Here is a 19,115-nt window from a genome sequence, read left to right as displayed (position 1 = left end):
TCCTGCTGATTTGTGTCCAAGCTCCCATGCCTGACTATTTAGTAACCAAGACATGACTGGGATAGAAACCAAATACCCCAGTTTGAGAGGATGCCTGTAGTTGGAAAAAGGAGCAGTGCTTTTTGTGACTCTTGCCTCTCAAAGTGACCACAAAATCTTCTGTCATCAAATTTACAAACTCACAGAAAAGCTTTTGTAAAATACAGGAAGTCATTACACTGGGTAACACGAAAATCATGTATCCCACCCCCTCTCGTCGCAAAGGAAAACTCCCAAATCCTGTGTTGTGCCAGGAATATTTCTTATTCCAGAAATCTTCCTCAAAGAGAAACTCAACAAAAGATGAGATCAAGTGTGAGGTTCATGGGTCGTTATGAAAAACACCTTCTTCCTGCATTAACCAAAAAAACAGAAGAGAGCCCTTAATGAAATACAACTTTGGTTCCACATTTTGTCTTTCTCCTCATTCCCACCTAATTCTGCAGGCTGGGCCCATGTGAAAGATCACTTTCCAGATCCCAAGACTCAGCTCAGTGAGCCTGACAGCCTAGTTCTAGTTTGTCCTCCCATTACAAGTACATCAAACCTCTAACTCCCTCCAGGGGTGCACCCAGCAAGACCTCAAACACCTCCAGAGCCCCAGCCACCCACCCGCAGTCCATCGTCCGCGTCTTTCACGTAGCCTTTTTCATACAGCTCCTGAGGAACATTCAGGATGCGCTTCTGAAGATCGTTCTCCTGCCAGTCCACTCGAAGACCTGAAATAAAAGCAGCATCTTCTCAGCTTGTGAGAACTCACCCAGCAGACATTAGTGAAAGAAACAGCAGTCAAAGAGAGTCACAGCAGAAACAAACCATTTCCACATGAACTGGTCTGGAAGCGTTTTATGAAAGCGAGAATGCAGACTGTAAAGAGACATTTCTGCTTTCTGGGGAGCAGATCCAACAAATTATATGCTCCTTCATTTCCCCTGCACAATTCTGTTGTGATTTGCAGTCTTTTCAAACTGCATCGTGCTTCCATACAAGCAGAGTATTGGCCCTGTGCTCCAAAACTACACATTCCATGCTAGAAGACTGCAGAAATCCCAGATATTACAGCTGTGCTGTTAGACCTACAGCCTGTTACACAGCGTGTAAATTCTGCCTGGCACACCCATATATATCATAGTGTCTAAGCCTCAGATAACACAGATTTGAAATTCCAAACAGATGGAACATTTCTTGGAACGTCTTTTTGCACAGAGACACTTCTTAAGGATTAGATGTGGTGAAGAAAAAATTACTCAAATGATCTTGATAAACACATGGCATTTCCTTCTTACCACTGCCACTCCAAGGAAGGGTTGGAATTCCAGCAGTCTGAGCCACGATCGAAGAAGCAATTTTATCTCCTAAGGCCCACATTGCTTGGCTTGGAGGACCTGCGAAGAGCAAAACCAACACATGAGAAACACAAGAGACAGCAGACATCAGGCAAACAACCAGAAGTTTAATCTAGGTTTGCATGCCTATCTTTATCTTTAAAGATTGCACGTGTCCAAAACCTTACCCAACATGCAGATTCATGTGGTTCAGGGGATGAGGCTTACTGCACCAAACTTCTCCAGCACTTGGTTAACTACATCACAAACTCTTTCTATAAATCCTAACTACAAACACCCTCTTCAAAATGACAACAGGGACACTCAGCTTGGGAAACAACCTGCTTTAACAGGAATCTTTTCTGATTTTGTATCCACAATATTCAAAGGTATGTTGAAGAACTTGCCAGTTCTCCCATACAAGAACTAATTCCCAGCGTATGTCCAAACTTTATCTGTTTTCATTAGCCCCAACCACTGGTAACAGACTACACCATCAGACAGCACAGTGTGTTGCTCTGACTACTGTAAAGAACGTATCATCCACCTTGCACTTGTAAACCATACCTCATGGCTCTCTTTTAGACTCAGGATTTTCTCCCACTAAACCTTTCCATCTTAAAATAAGGACCAGACATTAGGTCAGAAGTGTATATCCTTACCCATGAAAGCAATCCCATTTTTGTGGAGAAGCTCTGGTAGTTTAGGGTTCTCAGATGCATGGCCCCAGCCAGCCCACACAGCCTGCAGAAGAAAACAGCATAATTCACTCTTTGTTTTAGGATAACAAGTGGAAATAGGAAGCATGCAGATACTTAAAGTCTTTCTTTTCCCCACTGGAAACAGCCTCATAACATTCATAAGCCAGACCAGCTCCCTGAACTACACAGTATGTTTAGTTAAAAGGGCCAATGCCTTGCATCTTGTAGACAAGCCAAAGAAGGCCACTGCAGGAAGCTGTTGAAGAGCAACTAAGTGCAGGGAAGCAAAAGGCTGAAGGGAACCTTCCACCTCCTGCAGATATTCATGCTGGGAAATCCACTGCATTGTAATAAGCATTGTGCCTTTTGGTCTGTGATTTCAATTTCTTTGACCCTTCTCCGCTTAGTGTTGTGAGAACTCCCTTTGACACTTCTCACCTGCACAGGGATCCGCTTCGCAATATCAAGAATGAGTTCCACATTTGCATAGTTGTTATTATTTGGTCCTCCTGGAACTGGGACGTAGTGATCTGCCATCTTAATATACTCTGCAAACACAAAGAAGGGCTCTTTTAGCTTACAAATCTAAACAGGACTTGGTCAAAAATTCCCTAAATCCACAGCACTGGAAGTACTTCATCTCCTCCCAGAAGAATCAGTTACTTGACAGAACTGTACGTGAGGCTCTGACAAACACTGAACTTCTTGTGTGCACAGAGGTCTGTGTGAGGAGAGGGTTCTGACCTTCACTGGTCTTCACAACTCACCTGCATTTGCTTTCAGATCCTCAGGAGTCACCATGACAACAAATCTGATGGCCCGCTCATTTCGAAACATCTCATAGGACCAGCGGCGGATGGACCTCATGCACTTCACCGCTGCAATGCCATTATTTGCTATCAGCACCTGAGCATGTTAGAAGCAGGGATGAAATAAGAGTCTAAACAGCACCAAATGATAAAGAAAACAGTTCTCTACAGACTCTCTGTCCAGTTCCGGGGCTGGGTAGTTTCGTTGGGCAGCATTAAATTCAGCAAGAACATTTAATGGCCCATCAGTCAATTCAGAAATGGGTTCTTGCTTGACCATAAAGACTTTAATGTATTATGTTTTGTTTGGATTAAAGAGCAGAAGGACACATGAGAATAGGCCTAACAAGCACCTAAAACTCATCCATTCAATGATTCTGTATTTTTAAATACATTTCTCAGTGGTTTTCCAGTCTACTTTTGTTACAGCTCTCCATAAATCCTTCTGTATCCACAGAAGTGCTCAAGCTCACTCAATCTTTTCCCTTGTCACACCAAGCTAAAATAATGGGATGCTTATTTATCACATAGAAAATAAAACGGGAACACAACGGTTACAGGCAGAAGCACATCTTTCAAGTTTTGGTATCAGCAACATACAGCCTTCTAGAGAGACATCCTAGCTCAAAGAGAAGGGAACACAATGCAATATGCTAAAGGGAAAAAGGTCAATAATTTACCTTTTCAATAACCTTATTCCCTCCAAACCGAGTAACAAATTCTGCTGGAGAAGCCACAGTGAAATCCCGCTGCACATCAACCTTCTTCCTGTCCCGGCCTTGCTTTACAAGGTGTAAACCAGACATACTGGGCCTAGGGAAATCGTAGGAGACAGAAAAAGGCAACTTGGCAGTGCAGATGCACACACATCATTTGTAAAGTTCCCCTTGACCATATTCCCCAGGTAGAGAAGCAGAAGCACTCCTTGCCTCCAGGACGTGGTATTCGGCTTTTACAGAGATGACTGGTTAGGAAGGAGGGATGAACAGTGGGGAGGCATTTAAAAAGCAACTCAATGCTTTGGGAAGACCCAACAGCATCCAAGGGGGTCAGTGCCATTGGAGCAGTTGTGCCACTGCAGCATCAGTCCCCAGGAGCCGGGCCAGCCCTGCTGGCTGCCCTTAGGCCATGAGAAACCCATCAGGAACCTCTGCCCTGATCAGCTGCTGGAGAGCTGCTACCATTGAGCAACTCCCCTGGGAGGGCATGAGGGGAAAACAAAGCCAAGGACAAGCCATGCCATGTGCAGCGTCTGTAAGCACAGCCACCAAGGCCAGGTAGCTGAGAGCTGTAACTGTGAGGTTCACTGCCCCACAGGAGGTTTGGAGCACCCTGGCTGGAATGAGCTGCTGCTAGAGGCGCTTGATGACAGCCTGAGAGGAAACAGGCAGATTCCCCCTCACTTTCCCCCATAAATACACTATGGCCTGTGAAGGTTTACCCATCTGGAATGCAGACCCTCCTTTACTCTCCATCAGTAACATGTGTTTTGACTAAAAAATTTGCAGATGAAAGAAGCCCTCATCAAACTGCAGCGAGTTTAACTCCAGATTCTTCCCTTACCCATGTTTTCTCTGAATGATCATGGTGCTGCCACAGCCTACACCTCACAGTACACATTAACAAGGAGGATCTTGACCCATGTCATGCAGTACAACATACTCAAAAAGCTACGTGCCAAATTTGGTATAACCAACCAAGAACCGTACGAGAGGGAAAGGTGACCTACTCAGGTAAGGCCAGATCAGTGCCCAAATCTGACCACAAAGACATGCTGATCTACCCCATTAACTTGAAGTCAGACATGGCCTGACAGTAGAAGGGAGGAATCTGCTTCATCCTGTGGCAAACCCCGACTTTGTGAGGATTTCCAGAACCACAAGAAAGCAGCCCTTGAAACTCAGACACATCAATCTTTCTCTCCCATGACAAATGGCCATGCCTGACTTCAAGTTACAGTCCTGGTTTAAGTGAAAACCTGTTCCACACACAGTGAAAGAGGTCCTGAAGCCGAGAGTGGGAGAAGGTAACAGGAAAACTAGATCAGTAAGGTGATTTTAAAGCATCCTACAAAAACAGATACCTGTCTCCCAGTGAAATTCTGGGACATTCAAATGGCTGCACACCCAGTCCAGTAACCTGCCTCAAAGAAGAGCTGTGAGCTGACACACAGAGACAGGCACAGACCAAGGGAAGCGTGCAGAGCTTCTCCCCTGAATTACTTTCCCTTCTTCCAGCAACTGCACTTTCAGACACAGACATTGTCAATGAACTTAAAACTTGTCCCTTTCAGCAAGAGTTCACAGACTGCTGGAATGAGCTCAGGAATTCAAGGACTGGAGCTAACAGGCAAGAAAAAGAGGGAAAGTGCAGTTAAGGTTGAATTTCTACTAAATTTGTGTGTTTAAAAAGGGTCAGTCCCGATGACAAGGAGCACAGTCCAACAAGTGAGACAGGTTTATTCATTCCACGTTTATCGAAATCTTGGGGTCAGAGGCTGTGAACACACACGAATAGGAACTATTCTGCCTGTAGTAATTTCTACCATACACATAAAGATACTGCTTCAGATAAAATGTCAAAAGAACCAGGGGTTCATCATCTAGCATAATGCACAAACACGTCTTTATAAGCAAGTAGAGTTCAGTTTAGTTTGTGGCAGCAAGAATACCAAGACCATTAAGTTTATTTACGAATAACCACAGGTTGCACACTGTGTCAAAACAGGAGATGATTCTTTTTCTGCAGGGTAAGATGAGGCAGAAGTTGGGCAGCACAGGAAAAAGAATGCTGAGCTCTAAACAAAACAGAATAAATGCTGAGTCGGTAACAGCCATCCCTCCTAATCACCAGCTCACAACTGTGGTGTTTTGTTAGGCAAGAACTTCCAAAACACCCCTCTATCCTTCAGAGTTTAGAGAAACACAAGTCATGCAAAATCTCCATCTCTTTTAACAACGATTCCCCTGCTAAGATGTATTCAAGCATCCTACGATTCTATTCTATCCTGCTTGCAGAGTGCACGTGGACACACCTCACAGTAACTGACAAGGTTTCAAAGGCTGAACGGAACATGGAAAGCCAGCTGTATGCATTCCCAGTCTGGAGAGCACAGCTGCCTCAGCCCAGCAGAGCCGCTGCTCCGAGGCGACGCTCACATCTCTAACTCTTACCTTTGCAGCATGTGGTATCTCGTTTCCTCACTCTGCTCCGCAGACTCCTCCATGCTGTCTCAAGTGAGGGAATTAACAGATTTCGGGCTCGCTTATGACTCCTCTCGTGCAGCTGGAGAGATTCTGTCAGTCCTGCAGCTCAAACCCCCGCAGGAGAAAGCTGTAAAGAGCCTCTTGCGCTCGTGCAGTTCTTCAAGCTGCAGCGCTCCCCAGATGGCTTCACTCTTATAACCTTTGTCCCTTGCTTTCCACCACCCCTCTGTGTGAGCCACTCTCCCGTGACGCAGCACGCACAGCAGAGGGTAGCAGCTTCCCCCTTCTGCATTTGGAGGAAAGCAGCTAATCAGGAAAGAGAGAAAATGATCCCCACGTTACGCAACCAGGCTTAACGCCTGCTGCAGCTCCGTGATGCGCGGCAGCTCCTCCAGGCAGCGGCGAGCCCCAGCTCCTGCTCCCCACAGCGGGGGTAATGCAAGGAGGCAGAGCCCACAGGGTGTCCACATGTGCTCCATCAGCACCCAGAGAAACCAAGGCGCCTACACGGGAGCAGGCACCTCGCTCTGCAAAGGAGCAGCACAGGGGCTGGTCTGCCCAAAGAATTCAATCCACACGTAGGGTTTAACAGCAGAGTTTCAGGAGAGGTGGGAAGGAAAGCAATTCCCGAGGTGCCAAGAAGAAAGTCAGAGGCACAGTTTGCACAGGCACACAGAGCATGGTAGTGAGCCAGCCAAGAGACAACACAACGCACTGGGCAGCAGCTTGGAAGCTGGGAGAGCTGGACAAGTCACATTTTCTGTGCCTCTGTTTCTCCACGTATAGGATGGAAATGAGATTCCTCCCCAGTGCTATAAAAATAAAGTGCTCCAAGTTCCAATAACATCATTGGAGAAAGGAATAAGGTTTGCTCAGTATCAAGCACATGTGAATACATAAATCACAAGTTTGGGGGGTAGGGCCAGGCTAAGGGCAATAAGTGCAGCAGTACAGTGAGGAGCAAACCTGGCCTGGAACTAGACAAAGCAACTAGATCCCATTTCTCAATTCCATGACATTTGGGTCTGTCCCAGTGCACGACCATCTGCAGGCAGCACAGCTTTTACTCCATGCACACATATCCCAAGAGTTTGTGCTATCACCCAGGAGAGGATCACTCAAAAAACAAACAAGGAGGAAAAGTGTCACCTTGGCATGATGACACTGTGGAACCCTGAGGGCCAGGTCAGGTCACTGCAGGGGACAGGGAGCTAAGAACAGCAAGAGGCAAAATCAGCAATGACAAGCATGTGCCCTGCGCCTGATAAAGTGCAGGCAAAACAACCCTCTGTCCAGCTCCAGCTTCCTCAAGCTTTGTCAGCAGAAGGGTAAAGGCGACAGCGACACAGTGTGGCAGTGAGGAAGGCAGCCAGTGGGGAAAGAACAGGCAGCACAGACAAGAGAGATCAGCAAAAGCACAAAACCCCCCAGTGTTATGTATCTACCTCATAACTAAATGCCTCTCTCACCTCTCAGCCTTCGTTTCTGTTTGAAGAACTGCTCAAACTACCCAACCATAAAGTACACCCAAACTTTCCCATTTAACTCATTTAGAGCAGCAGAAACATCAACTTGTCTTGGAGTATTTCCCAGCACTGGCTCCATCCTGAGGGGCCTCTGGCCGCAGCACGCGCTGTCCATCAGTGCCCCACGCGCAGCAGGCACAGATCCAGCCATGGCAGTCTGCTCTCCCAGGTCTTCCAGGCTCCTACTTCCCTTCACCTCTGCAGGGAGGCCACCACACACCCACCATTCCACCAGGTCCAAACAAGCCATCGTAAGGGTTGAGAATCATGAACCTACAGACTCTGCTTGAGAAAACCTGTGTCACCTTCTCTTCCAGTCCCCACCACGCATGACCAGCAAAACCCAACTGATACTCAGTGACTCTACTGGATATGGAAGAGAATCACAGAAAGGTTTGGGTTGAAGGGACCCCAAAGCTTGTCCAGTCCCAATCCCCTGCCACGGGCAGGGACACCTTCCACTAGAGCAGGTTGCTCCAAGCCCCTGTGTCCAACCTGGCCTTGAACACTGCCAGGGATGGAAGCAGTAAATGGTATATACTCCATCATTTTCAAAACACACTTGGCATGATCTACAGTTCTGTTACGTTTCCTCAGGTTTTGATCCTGATTTGGTTAAAATCTATATTGAAATGTTATTTTTCAGGCTTTATGAAAGCAGTTTCCCAAATATCTGCTCCAAAAGCCCCACCCACAGCCCCTAACCCAAACAGTGTCTGAGCATTGTAGCTGTAAGGAAACAAATCCAACACATACACCCAGCTTGATGTTACAGTTCAAAACATCAGTTCAGCACTGCTCAGAAACATTCATCCTGCCTTCTCCCAGCTGGGAGAATTCACTGCTGGGAAATCAACAGCCACGATTTGCTGCGACATCCCTACAAAACACGCTGCACCAGGATGTTGTTCTCATACAATACTTACCATCGAGCACACACACCACCTACAAACCTCATTTCCTAAACATAACACCACTCAGAGCCCAAAAGGCAAATATCATATGAAAACCATCCCCCTCTTCAGTCCCTAGGCCTGCTGGCAGACAAAGGGGAAGCCCGTGCAGCTCTCTGCTGTTCCAGCCTCCAAGATAAAAAGCATCTATTAGAGCCACATACCTGAGGCACATCGCAGCCAGGAGCCTGCATTGATCCCAGCACTGCAACATGCCAAGTGCCACCAGTGACGTAGCAGGTTGTTCCAAAGGCAGTGATGCATTTGCTGCCTTGTTTGACAGGCAGCCTTCAGGAGACTGCAGCACACACACCCCCTCAGAATGGACTCTATCTTTTCCCCCCCTCTGGATTTGATCTGCAAAGGGTGTGGAGAGATGGCAGCAGCACCATCAGTTTGGGCTTCATGTTTTGTAAATATGTCAGCTCTGATGTGAACATATATCTGATCTGGGTGGTAAGATTCGAGTCAGCTGAAGCATCCATAAGATCTGCTCCTGTTTTAGATCTGCCCTTCCAATCTGTTTCACAGAGAGGCAGAGAGAAAGAGCAAGGACAGGCACAGTCTGGAAAGGAATGCAGAATTCCGGAGCTGGACTGAAGGGCTCACTCTGTCCTGGGGAATAGGCACTAGGAGGCAGCAAACTGGACCTATTCAAAGACAGTGTTCACCCATGATTTTAAAGAGACAGAGCAGTTGGCTTGAACGCAGACACTGATGGACACCAGTGCTTCAACCTGTTAATCAAAGACAACAAAACTCAACCCATCTCTGACAAAGGATTGAGCCTAAGGATTTCAGGAAATTAAATCAAGGATGTAGCACAAAAAAACATCAGGCCTCTCCCTACCCCTGGCTAAACAGCTTCACTTCCCTGCCAGTGCAGGTTTTGAGCAGCCTTGGGGCAGGTCTTTAGCCTAAGGCAGTACCTTGGTTCCCAAACTACAAAGCTGTTGATACAGAGATAGGGACAAAGTAGAACTTCATTATCTTCCCGATTATAAGCTTCAAAGAAGCAAGCAGTTAGAGCAGCAATACCCCCACAAATTACTGAGTTTTGAGATGACGCTTCCCACATTAACTGAGTCAAAGGGAGTAAAATATCTATTACAGCAATATAAGAATGTCACTGTTGAGAAGTATGCAGAAGAAAAGTCCTTTAAAGTGTATTTGTTCACTAAACAGAGTAACTTTCAGAAGTGGTCAGTGTAACTGGGAGCAGTTCAGAATCCAACACACCTTATAAGTTCCCTCTTTTCCAGCAGATACAGGAGGGAATTCAACTCCTCTCCTGGTAGATAAGTTCTAAACATACATCACAACATCCCTCACTGTCAGAAGTGGGAACAAAATGGAATCAAAGCCTTTGGTTTGGCAGAGGTTTCTTGAGGATGCACAGCTTTATGTCAGTAACATGCAGTGGTATCACTCTGCCCTATCTGCTGAGCCAACAGCAGATGATCATAGCAAAGGAAAACGTCTCAGCAAGCAGCATGGAATTCCAGTTTAATTATTGGCCTTCTGGTGCCTGAGATGCCAACCCCTGCACAAAAACCTCAGCAGCACCACGGCAACTGAGAGCATGAACAGCAGAGCCAGGGGAGGAGGAGCCTTCCAACACCAGCAGTGGCTGTGGAATGGGAAGGATTCAGTACAGCAAAGGAGAAATCCCTTCTGGTGCAGCCGGAGCGATCTCAGATGCAGCAGCGAGAGCATCAGCCCTGCAGCCACTGAAGTGTACTTGTACTTCTATCACTCATTTGTGCATGAAACCACAGCACCATTTTTTTACTAGACCATTTCTACCAGATCAGTGCTCTATAGTGTAATCTCCTGACCACAAACAGTTGGACTGGAAAGGGATTTGTTTTAATTCAGAACCAGCTCAAAAGGATCCTTTATTACTTTCAGTACTCTGTGCACTCACTCTATGACTGGTTTCTAAGCAGAGTCCCAGTGGCAGGCTGGGCACACTCAACACACCACTGCCCACACTAGAATTGAGGCATTCTTCCAAAATGACTTCAATAGCTGATTAGCTCTTCTTAAGCACCTCAGTAATTTCTTGAGACCGTTTACTGAGAAGTTCAAACAGTGTGAGGTGCTAAAGGCTGAAGCCTCTGTGGGCTTAATATCAGAGGTAACAGGCAAGCTACTTCCAAAAGTTGGCTTTCGGTTGATGTGAATGGACTGTCAGGTGCTCTACACCCATTTTGCTGCTTGTGAAACCAGAGCCCTGATGTATAAATACCAGCAGACATGGAGGATTTAGTCTATTTTAAACAAGAATTTGATACAAGACACGATCTTTGAAGCTGGGATTTAAATTTAGCGATAGTCAAGAACAATTTATTAAACAAAACAGACCCAAAGACTTTCCAAGTGTTTTAACCTACCACTAAAACCCCAGAAAGGAACAGAGCAACTGGCTAACAGCTCACTACACTATGAGCAACAACTGGATCCCAACAGAACTACTTCTGCTGATGGAAATGCTGATGGAAAATTCTGAACTTAAAGATAACACAATTATTTGCCTGGAAGCAAAAAGAGTAAGAAAGAATTATATGTTGGGTTTATTAAGGAAAGGAGCAATCAGATCTAGTGGAAAGTGTCCCTGCCCATGGCAGGGGGTTGGAACTGGAGGAGCTTTAAGGTCTCTTCAACACAAACCATTCTGTGATTCTATGAAAACGTAACAAGGGTAAATTTTGTTGATGTGAACTGTACACAAGTAGAGTATTTTCTTGTTTTCAATGGAAGATGCTGTAACTAACACAGTAAGGAGGGCATTTACATGATTGTTATTATTATATAACTCTGAATAAATCAAGCAAGAAAAGAATCAGAACATTTTAGTCTGCATGGTTATTCTTCCAGCACACAACCTCTGTTGAGTGCTACTGTTCCACACACCAATTTAAAGTTCATTATCAGTGTGGCTTTCTCAATCCTTTGTAGCAGCAGCCAACTGGCTCAATCAAAGGTGTCCACAGACCTCTAGCAGGATGGAAGCCTGGTTTGTACAACCTGACCCAGCAAGGCTGTCTTTAGCAACAGCATAAACACATAACAAGATCAATAAGGAGATGATGGAACACCACAGCGCACACACACTCTGCATGCTCAAATGAAGAAACATGAGTTGGCACACAGAGCATCCTGAGCTGGATCAGGATTGATTGATTAGACATCACAGAAGACTCTCAGCAGTTCAGACAGGAGACCTGCAAGGCTCAGGTACTGAACACATACCAAGCAGTCTACTGGAGCAGCTATGCTTCCTGAACTGGCAACACGATGTCACTTCTAAGAACAAGAGAGAAGTGGCAATGCCTGTTGCTACAGGCAACTCACAAACCCTTTTTCATCTGACTAAATTCTGGTTTTTAGACGTACCTGTTCCCCAAGTAGGACTCTGCAGCAAAGCCCCTCACCTCGAATACAACCTGTCCCTCTCTTTACCTGACCAAAATCTCCTGTGTGAAACTGACCACCAAATGGAAAGATTTTTGGCAACTTCTTCAAAAAAGGATACACTAACTTGGACCTGACCTTGCCTGATCCACTGGTCAAACTGCACACAACTCCCCACAGATTTACCGTGGTCACTTTAGAAAGAGGGGTACCTTTGTGATCACCAGAATGAAGTTGGAAGCAAGAACACCCGTGTTCCATTAATTCACTGTCACAGAGTGACTGCAGGCAAGTTGCTGAACTTGTCTTTGTCTCAGTTTCTCCATCTGCAAACACTATTTGGAAATCTCTTCATGAAAGGGACTGCCATCCTGCTTTATCTTAGAAAAACAGCCTATAATGCTGTAACTTCTTCTATTTGAATTGGCATTTCTCTCCGATGCAACTGAAAGTCAAGCACCCTCCAAAGAGAGTTCCAAAGTAAGCAAGTTACAACAGAGGGGCTCAATGTTGCACACCTATTGCATTACAGCTGCGTGATGCCAAGCTGTGTCCTAGAAGTTGCTTGATTTTCTTGCTCTTCTAGTGTCTCTTTCCACACTAATGATCATGTGTTCATCCAGTTTCTTCTGTTCCTAAAATATATACAGTTACAGGGCTAGAACTTTTCCTGCTTCAAAATTACCTTTTGTGCTGCCAAACTCTTATTACTGGCAGCCTCTGGAAAGGTAATCCCTTTTAAATTTGCTTTAAGATTTTACCTCTGTTATGTTAGTGCCAGCGTGCTGAACGTGTCCATCAGTATGACAATTCAGTAAAGCACGGCCTCAGAAATGCATTTCCATCCTTCCATGCTAAGGAGGTTTGCAAACAGGGAACTGTTAAGTTTTGCAGTAAATCTGGGCGTTAGGAAGACTTTTAACAGTGTCCGAAATGGCATTTTCATAAATAGAACAAGTAGATATGAAACAACTGCAGGGTAGTGGGAACTCAGATGACGAAGAGCATTAAACTGGAAGGCTGCAAGAAGAGGGGCTTTGGTAAGGATCCATTCCAACACCAACACTCTCTAACATTGTCTTTTTAAATGTATCAGTTACAAGCTTACCATCAAACTAGGAATGACTGAAGATGCTTCGGAATCAAGAATCTAATTCTAAAGGCATTTGTCAAGGTGGCAAAGTAACCCAAAATGAGCTGCTGCAATTCAGTAGTGGTAAGTGCAAATACTACTCTTAGTAAAAGATAATTTTATCAGCATTCAGGGTGGTGATTGTTCATGGACTGCTGCTCCCCACATACAACACCTCCTTGCTGTACCCAGCACTTGGCAAGGCCTCAGGTACACCACTGCCTACAGGTCTGGCCACCAGACCTCCTGGGATGTGGAAAATAAAGGAAGGGGACATGGAAGATACTGACCAGACACCAAGAAACATCCATACACGCTGAAAAGTACAAGAAACCTCCTCTGTAACAGAGAAAATCTGAGGGACACATCCCACTAGTGGTATGCAAACCAGCACCACCGTAAAAATAAAGGGGCTTTTTGACAGAGAAATATTAACACCAGGATCTCAAAACCCCAACTTCAGAGTTCATTTGAGCCACAAAGAAATAGGAGCAGAAGCAACATCACCCTTCTCCCAGCCAGGAGACCGGCATCACCCTGAGCCACAAGCAGCAGTTCCCATGGCAAGTCTTGGCTTATCACCACCCTGCAGGATGACAACCTTTTATTCAACCATCAACAAAACTTTCTGCATCCAAACCAAAAAGCAGTATGGAGTCCTTGACCTCATCCAGGGTGATGCAAATTCTCTGGCTACATATAAAACAGCAAATCCCACAAAAAGACATAATAAGCAAATAACATCCTTGTTCTCAACAAACATGACCCATCTAAAAGACACACACACGTGAAACCTTTAAAGATCTCAGCCAAAACCTTTCAGTTTTCTGAAAGGCAGGAGGAGAGACAGGCAGCACCAAGAAACCCACCACAACACTCAACAGCTGAGGTGTCTGAAAGGTGCTTAAGGAATTTAGGCACAGCTATTTCATTAAAACCAACAGAAAAGAGAAGGTTTTGATAGAAATAAACACACAAGAGGTCATTTAGAAACAGAATGCCAGAAGATGTTTTGGGACAACAAAAATTTGAAGCCAAACCTGGATATAAAGTTGAATCTTTGCATTATCTTTGGAATGGATGGGGTAAGAAGACTGAATCCAAGTACTGTTTTATCCATACCTCATATGGCTTGCCAGGCTATCTTGAGCACTGGGAAGTCCTAGATCTGACAGGGAATCCGAGCAGACAGATACAGGAGACAAAGACCTCTCCTTCTCCTCCAGCAGGTCAAGTTTCACCAAGGAGCTTGTCTCATCTTCCGAGTTATCCTCTGACACAGAGCCAATAATAAAGCGAGAGTGAGGGTTCTCCACGGGTTTATTAGGTTGGGAAGACTCTTCCATGGCTCCTACAAATTGGGCTCTCAGCACTGTAAGGGACAAAAGAAAGCCAAAGAACAAACCCTAAGGTTAATACGGTGCTTTCCAGTCCACCCTCTGCTCTGATTCAACAGAATCATCAGAGCTGTAACCAACACAGTCAGGTCATTTCCTGCAAGGTTAGCAAGTGGAATAGGAGCAGCAAGGGGATCAGATGGGAAGACACTTGTAAGGAATGATGGGGCCAGAAGCAAAACCTCCCCTTTTTGGTAGCAGTGACCTGTCAGACTGGCTTAGCCAACTTCTGTACCTTCACCCTGACTTTAACCTCTTGGTCCCACAATGTCCATGTCAATTAGGGGACAGTATCTACTTTATGGTAATATACTGAAACCCAGTGGCATGATTTACAATTGTCAGAGGAAAATACAAAAGTTCAGGTCTCTGTTTTCCGTTAAAAAATCATTACATAGAGAGAGAAGAACCTCTTCATACAGAGAACACCAACTATAAAACATCCAGTGTTGTTCCAACAGGGAATGAACATGTTTTCTTCAAAGTTAAAAAAACCCAGTGAAATAATTACAAGTGAGAAAGAGCATGACAGACAAAGAAACCAAAGGAGCACCTCCCAGCACACAGACAAGGAGGGATGGGGAAGAGCTCTGATAGCCCTGCTCTGCCCTCTGGCTTCGAGGCACTTAGTGATAACTACACACAGCTGGAAATGATGGCATTATCAGATCAGGAGTGCACTAACCTCTTGTTATCCTTGCCAGCTGAGCAGTTAGCCACTTCCAAAACGAACTGGAAAAGAATTAACAAGTACATATTATTATGAAGAATAATACTCTGTGTTTTCCCAACTACCCAAATCTTGGAACAAAAAACTGTTGTTAAAAAGCCGCAGCTACCAAACCAACTCGATGGGCTTGCTCCAGGTCATAGTGTACCAGGGAACTGAGCCTGCCAGTCAAGTCTCTCTGGCAGCTTCTGAGCAAGGTGTTAGCACACACCTCATCATCCATGTGTATTAGTTTTGGTTCTAGAAGAAACTGTGCTTTCTGCCAGCGCTATCTACTTATGTCAGTCTTTTCCTCTGCCAGCTTCTGAATCTGCTGCTGCCTTCAGCTGCATTTGATGGTCAGGAGTAAACCCTGATGATAATTAGAAATCTCATGAGGAACTGGTGGCAAGAAGACACAGCTGACACTACTTCACCAGTAAAACAAACTGCGATAGAGCTACACAGACAAGGAAAAGATGAGGGGACAATCATTTCAGGCCCCTATTCTCCCAAGATGGACTTCACTATGCAGAAGGGCTCTTCTGATGCCCTTAACTCCCAAGTGACATTGACATCCTAAACCAATGCGAAAACCTCGTCAGTCCTTTCTAATTATAGCCATGTTATGCCAAGGACAGGGATGCAGCATGATCGGTTTGATAGGAACATGACAGCTTTCATCTGGTACACAAGCAAAAGTGAACCATGTTATAACACAAGAAAGACATGATAGTAGCTTTAATTAGAGCACAGACAAGGAATTTATAGGCAGTGCAATCCTTAAACACCGCGCTCTTTCTCTTCATCCCTGAGAATGAAAAACTGATCCAACTGGCTTATGCACTCTTACCATGAATGTACTGGACTATGTACATCCAAACTTGTGTTGACATCACTACTCCCACAAACTCCAGTTTCACTGAGGCCACAGGTAGTTCATTTTACAGACATGCTTAACCATTTTGTGACCAAATTGTCACAAATATCTGTCTGAAAGGGTCACCAATGGGGTGGAGATGGAGAAGAAGGGGAAGTGTAGCTGTAAAGCCTGTGTACCCATCTGGGAGGTGAGGAAACTAAACCATACAGGAAGATTTCTTTAGCTGAGGTGCTTGGGCAGGACTTGCAGCTCGGGCAGCACTAAGTTTAATCAAATTCTGTTTGTGCATATAAACATGGAGACGATATTTACATGTGTATTTATCCTGGCATCAAATCACATCCAGACAATTTACTGCTAGCACAGTTACCACTGCTGAGGAACCCGAGATACAGCCAAAGCAACTTCAACCCTTTCTTAATGAAGAAAAACTTTTTCTCATTTCAAGGACTTATACATTAAGAAGCCAGTTTTTAGGCTTTATTTTTTCCTTGCTGAGCAGAGAAGGAAACAGAGGAACAGGCAGTGAAGGGTTTCACTCCAATACTCCAGGAGAAAGCATCAAACACCATGGCTCCTGATCCCCAGTGTTGCTCAAACATCTTGTTTGTACAACCCTGTTCAAAAGCAGTTAGTTATCCATGAAGCCCCATTCAAGTCCACTCACCAATGCATCTCCAAACCCCCTGCGGGCCAGTCCCAAAGCCATGAGTCCCACTGATGTATTGCAGTCAGCTGGGAACTCAGCACTGCTCTGAATTAGACATAAGCTCAGCTTGTTCTCAGCCCACATTATTCACAGTTATATTAATTTCCTCATTGTCTGGGGCTAAACAAAATGTAGACTTTCTCAGAGATGTCCTCAGAGAAGCCTTTTGCTTTCAATGCTGCACCTCACCAAACCTCTGTGTGTTACATTCACTGCCTGAGACAACTGCCACAGCTCCTAGCAAGCATCTCGAATCCAGCCGACCACCAGAACAATGCTCACATACCATTAACCAGTGTGGATGTACTCTTTGTTTAAATAATGCTGAACCAGACCCTAAAACCCAAAACTGTCAGGATCCTCAACTATATACAGCCCCCAGACACGTTTTTGCAGGCAAGAGGCTGGCACACAGGCTAACTCTGCAGAGAGACTGAAAGAAACCCCGTAATTTCCAGAAGGATTTGGATTGAGAATTCAAACCCTGCAGAGATTTAACAACAGGTAACATTGAGCACTCTGAGCCTGATCAGCTACACAGCTATGTTTTAAGGACACCTGAACCTGCACAGAGCCTGAGCTGTGCTGCCCTCCCTTCTCCTGCAGGGATAAGCCCACGTTACAGGTCTGAAGAGACCCAGCACTTCCATAAGCCCCCAGCTCTGGTGGCATCGTGGTGTTTAAGACCCAAATGGTGTTCACGCTACAAGCGATGAAAACGCTGCAATCCACATTCAAACAGTTACGTACCTGGTTTTGCTCGAGGCTCTACTATCATTAGTAAAATGTTTGGCCTGACAGTGAACAGTGACAGTGTTACCAGACTTTGGAAGTCTCTGTAATGGTTTCATTTTAAGCTCGTTCTTCTTATTGTCCAACACACTAAGGCACAAAAATAATGTCAGTTGGAAATTCAGCTTCTACAATTTCCAAACCATCCCATTCTGAAGACAATTACACTACTGAAAGGGACATTATTTCAGTGAAAATGAGTTGGAGGTTCTTTTGAAAACTCAGAACAGCACCTCCATAATAGAAGCCATATAAAAAGGAAATTAACAAAACTGGTTTTATTTCAAGGTCTCTGGAAGCAGAGATCTGTGCTTTCAACCCAGCCCCTAGTGGGCTTAGGGGGCTAAAGAACACGAATTTAAACAACAAAATGGACATGTATTTTCACCAGCCAAACTCAGTGAGTAACAGAAAGCAAAGGACCAAAAAAGGTACAAAGTAAAAATCGATGTATGTGCATAACAAGTTGACTACTCAACTGCTTTTACTGCACACAAAACGAGCAGCTCACCTGGAAGCAGGGCTCCAGGTCAGGAATGGGCACAGGGATAAGTTCTGCACCAAGACGAACCACCACACACCAAACCTGGGTGTTCCTGCCCATGTCCCACCAGGTGAGCTCCCTGCAGTGCTCGTTTGGTACCAAATCATGGATCTCAGCACAGCTGATGGGTCAAACCCTGCTCCCCCCCAGTTAATAAGTGCACATTGCTCCGCTCCCTACCCTAAAACATCCTCTGCAAATACCAAGCACCCTGTGAAGCTCTTTTGCTTTCAATGTACTGAAAGGTACTTCACAAACTGCATATCCACAGGTTGGAAGTTTTACTTACTCTATTTCCAGATTTACTGTATCAACCTTAGACACATAAAGCTAAATACAGAAGTGGAATTCATGCTTCCTAGGTCTCCACAGGCAAAATATGTCTGTGTCTTCCCAAAAGAACATAAAGACCAAATAAAGAGCCTATATTTACAGCTATCCTAATCTGCTAAAACACTCAAGACTATGCATAAATCCCATTGTTTCTGAGAGAATTGGGCAAAACCTAACTGGTTTGCTGAATAGCTACATTGGCACAGACATGGTATATTTCATTTTAAAACTTTCTCTGCTAGATTTAAGAAACACCACAAAAGAAGGGGTGAGAATAACGATGTTTTGTCCTGCAAATCTGCTTTCACAACTTAATTGTTCCTAAGCACTCCGCAGCACCTTCCGGAGGGCACTCCCAGGCCCTCCAGAAAAACGGGCCCGAACTCTTCCCTTGAGAACCTGAAACGCAGTCGGGGATGGGAGGATGCCGGGGATGAGGAGCGATGCTTCAGCGGGCAGAGCAGCGCCGGCCCCACGCTGGCCTGGCGGCTCCAACCCTCCCGATTTTAACGGCGGTGAATCAGCCCCTCTCGCAGGAGACAAATCCACAATCAACGTGTTCCGCGCTGGAGCAGCGGGGAAGCTCCACGAGGGATGGGGCCGGGCCACAGCACGGCCGCGGGCAGCACCCGGAGGAAAC

The 19,115-nt window shown here is 45.3% G+C and overlaps 1 protein-coding gene across 1 annotated transcript in view; it reads right to left on the bottom strand.

Moving 5' to 3' along the window:
- ACACA (acetyl-CoA carboxylase alpha) overlaps positions 1–15,230 on the bottom strand; it is a gene marked incomplete at its 3' end in the record, with an annotated part of 96,749 nt that extends 81,519 nt beyond the window's left edge. Inside the window, 8 exon segments of the mRNA XM_010023887.1 lie at positions 652–758; positions 1,326–1,424; positions 2,027–2,108; positions 2,504–2,613; positions 2,833–2,971; positions 3,555–3,687; positions 14,231–14,480; positions 15,191–15,230. Coding sequence (XP_010022189.1) covers positions 652–758; positions 1,326–1,424; positions 2,027–2,108; positions 2,504–2,613; positions 2,833–2,971; positions 3,555–3,687; positions 14,231–14,454 — 894 coding nt within the window.
- Between the last annotated feature and the right edge of the window lie 3,885 nt (positions 15,231–19,115).

The sequence above is a fragment of the Nestor notabilis genome, unplaced genomic scaffold (genome assembly GCF_000696875.1).
Source record: "Nestor notabilis isolate BGI_N333 unplaced genomic scaffold, ASM69687v1 scaffold651, whole genome shotgun sequence".
Classification (NCBI taxonomy): Eukaryota; Metazoa; Chordata; class Aves; order Psittaciformes; family Psittacidae; genus Nestor; species Nestor notabilis.
Note: the sequence above shows the minus strand (reverse complement) of the source record. Positions and strands in the feature narration are given on the sequence as shown.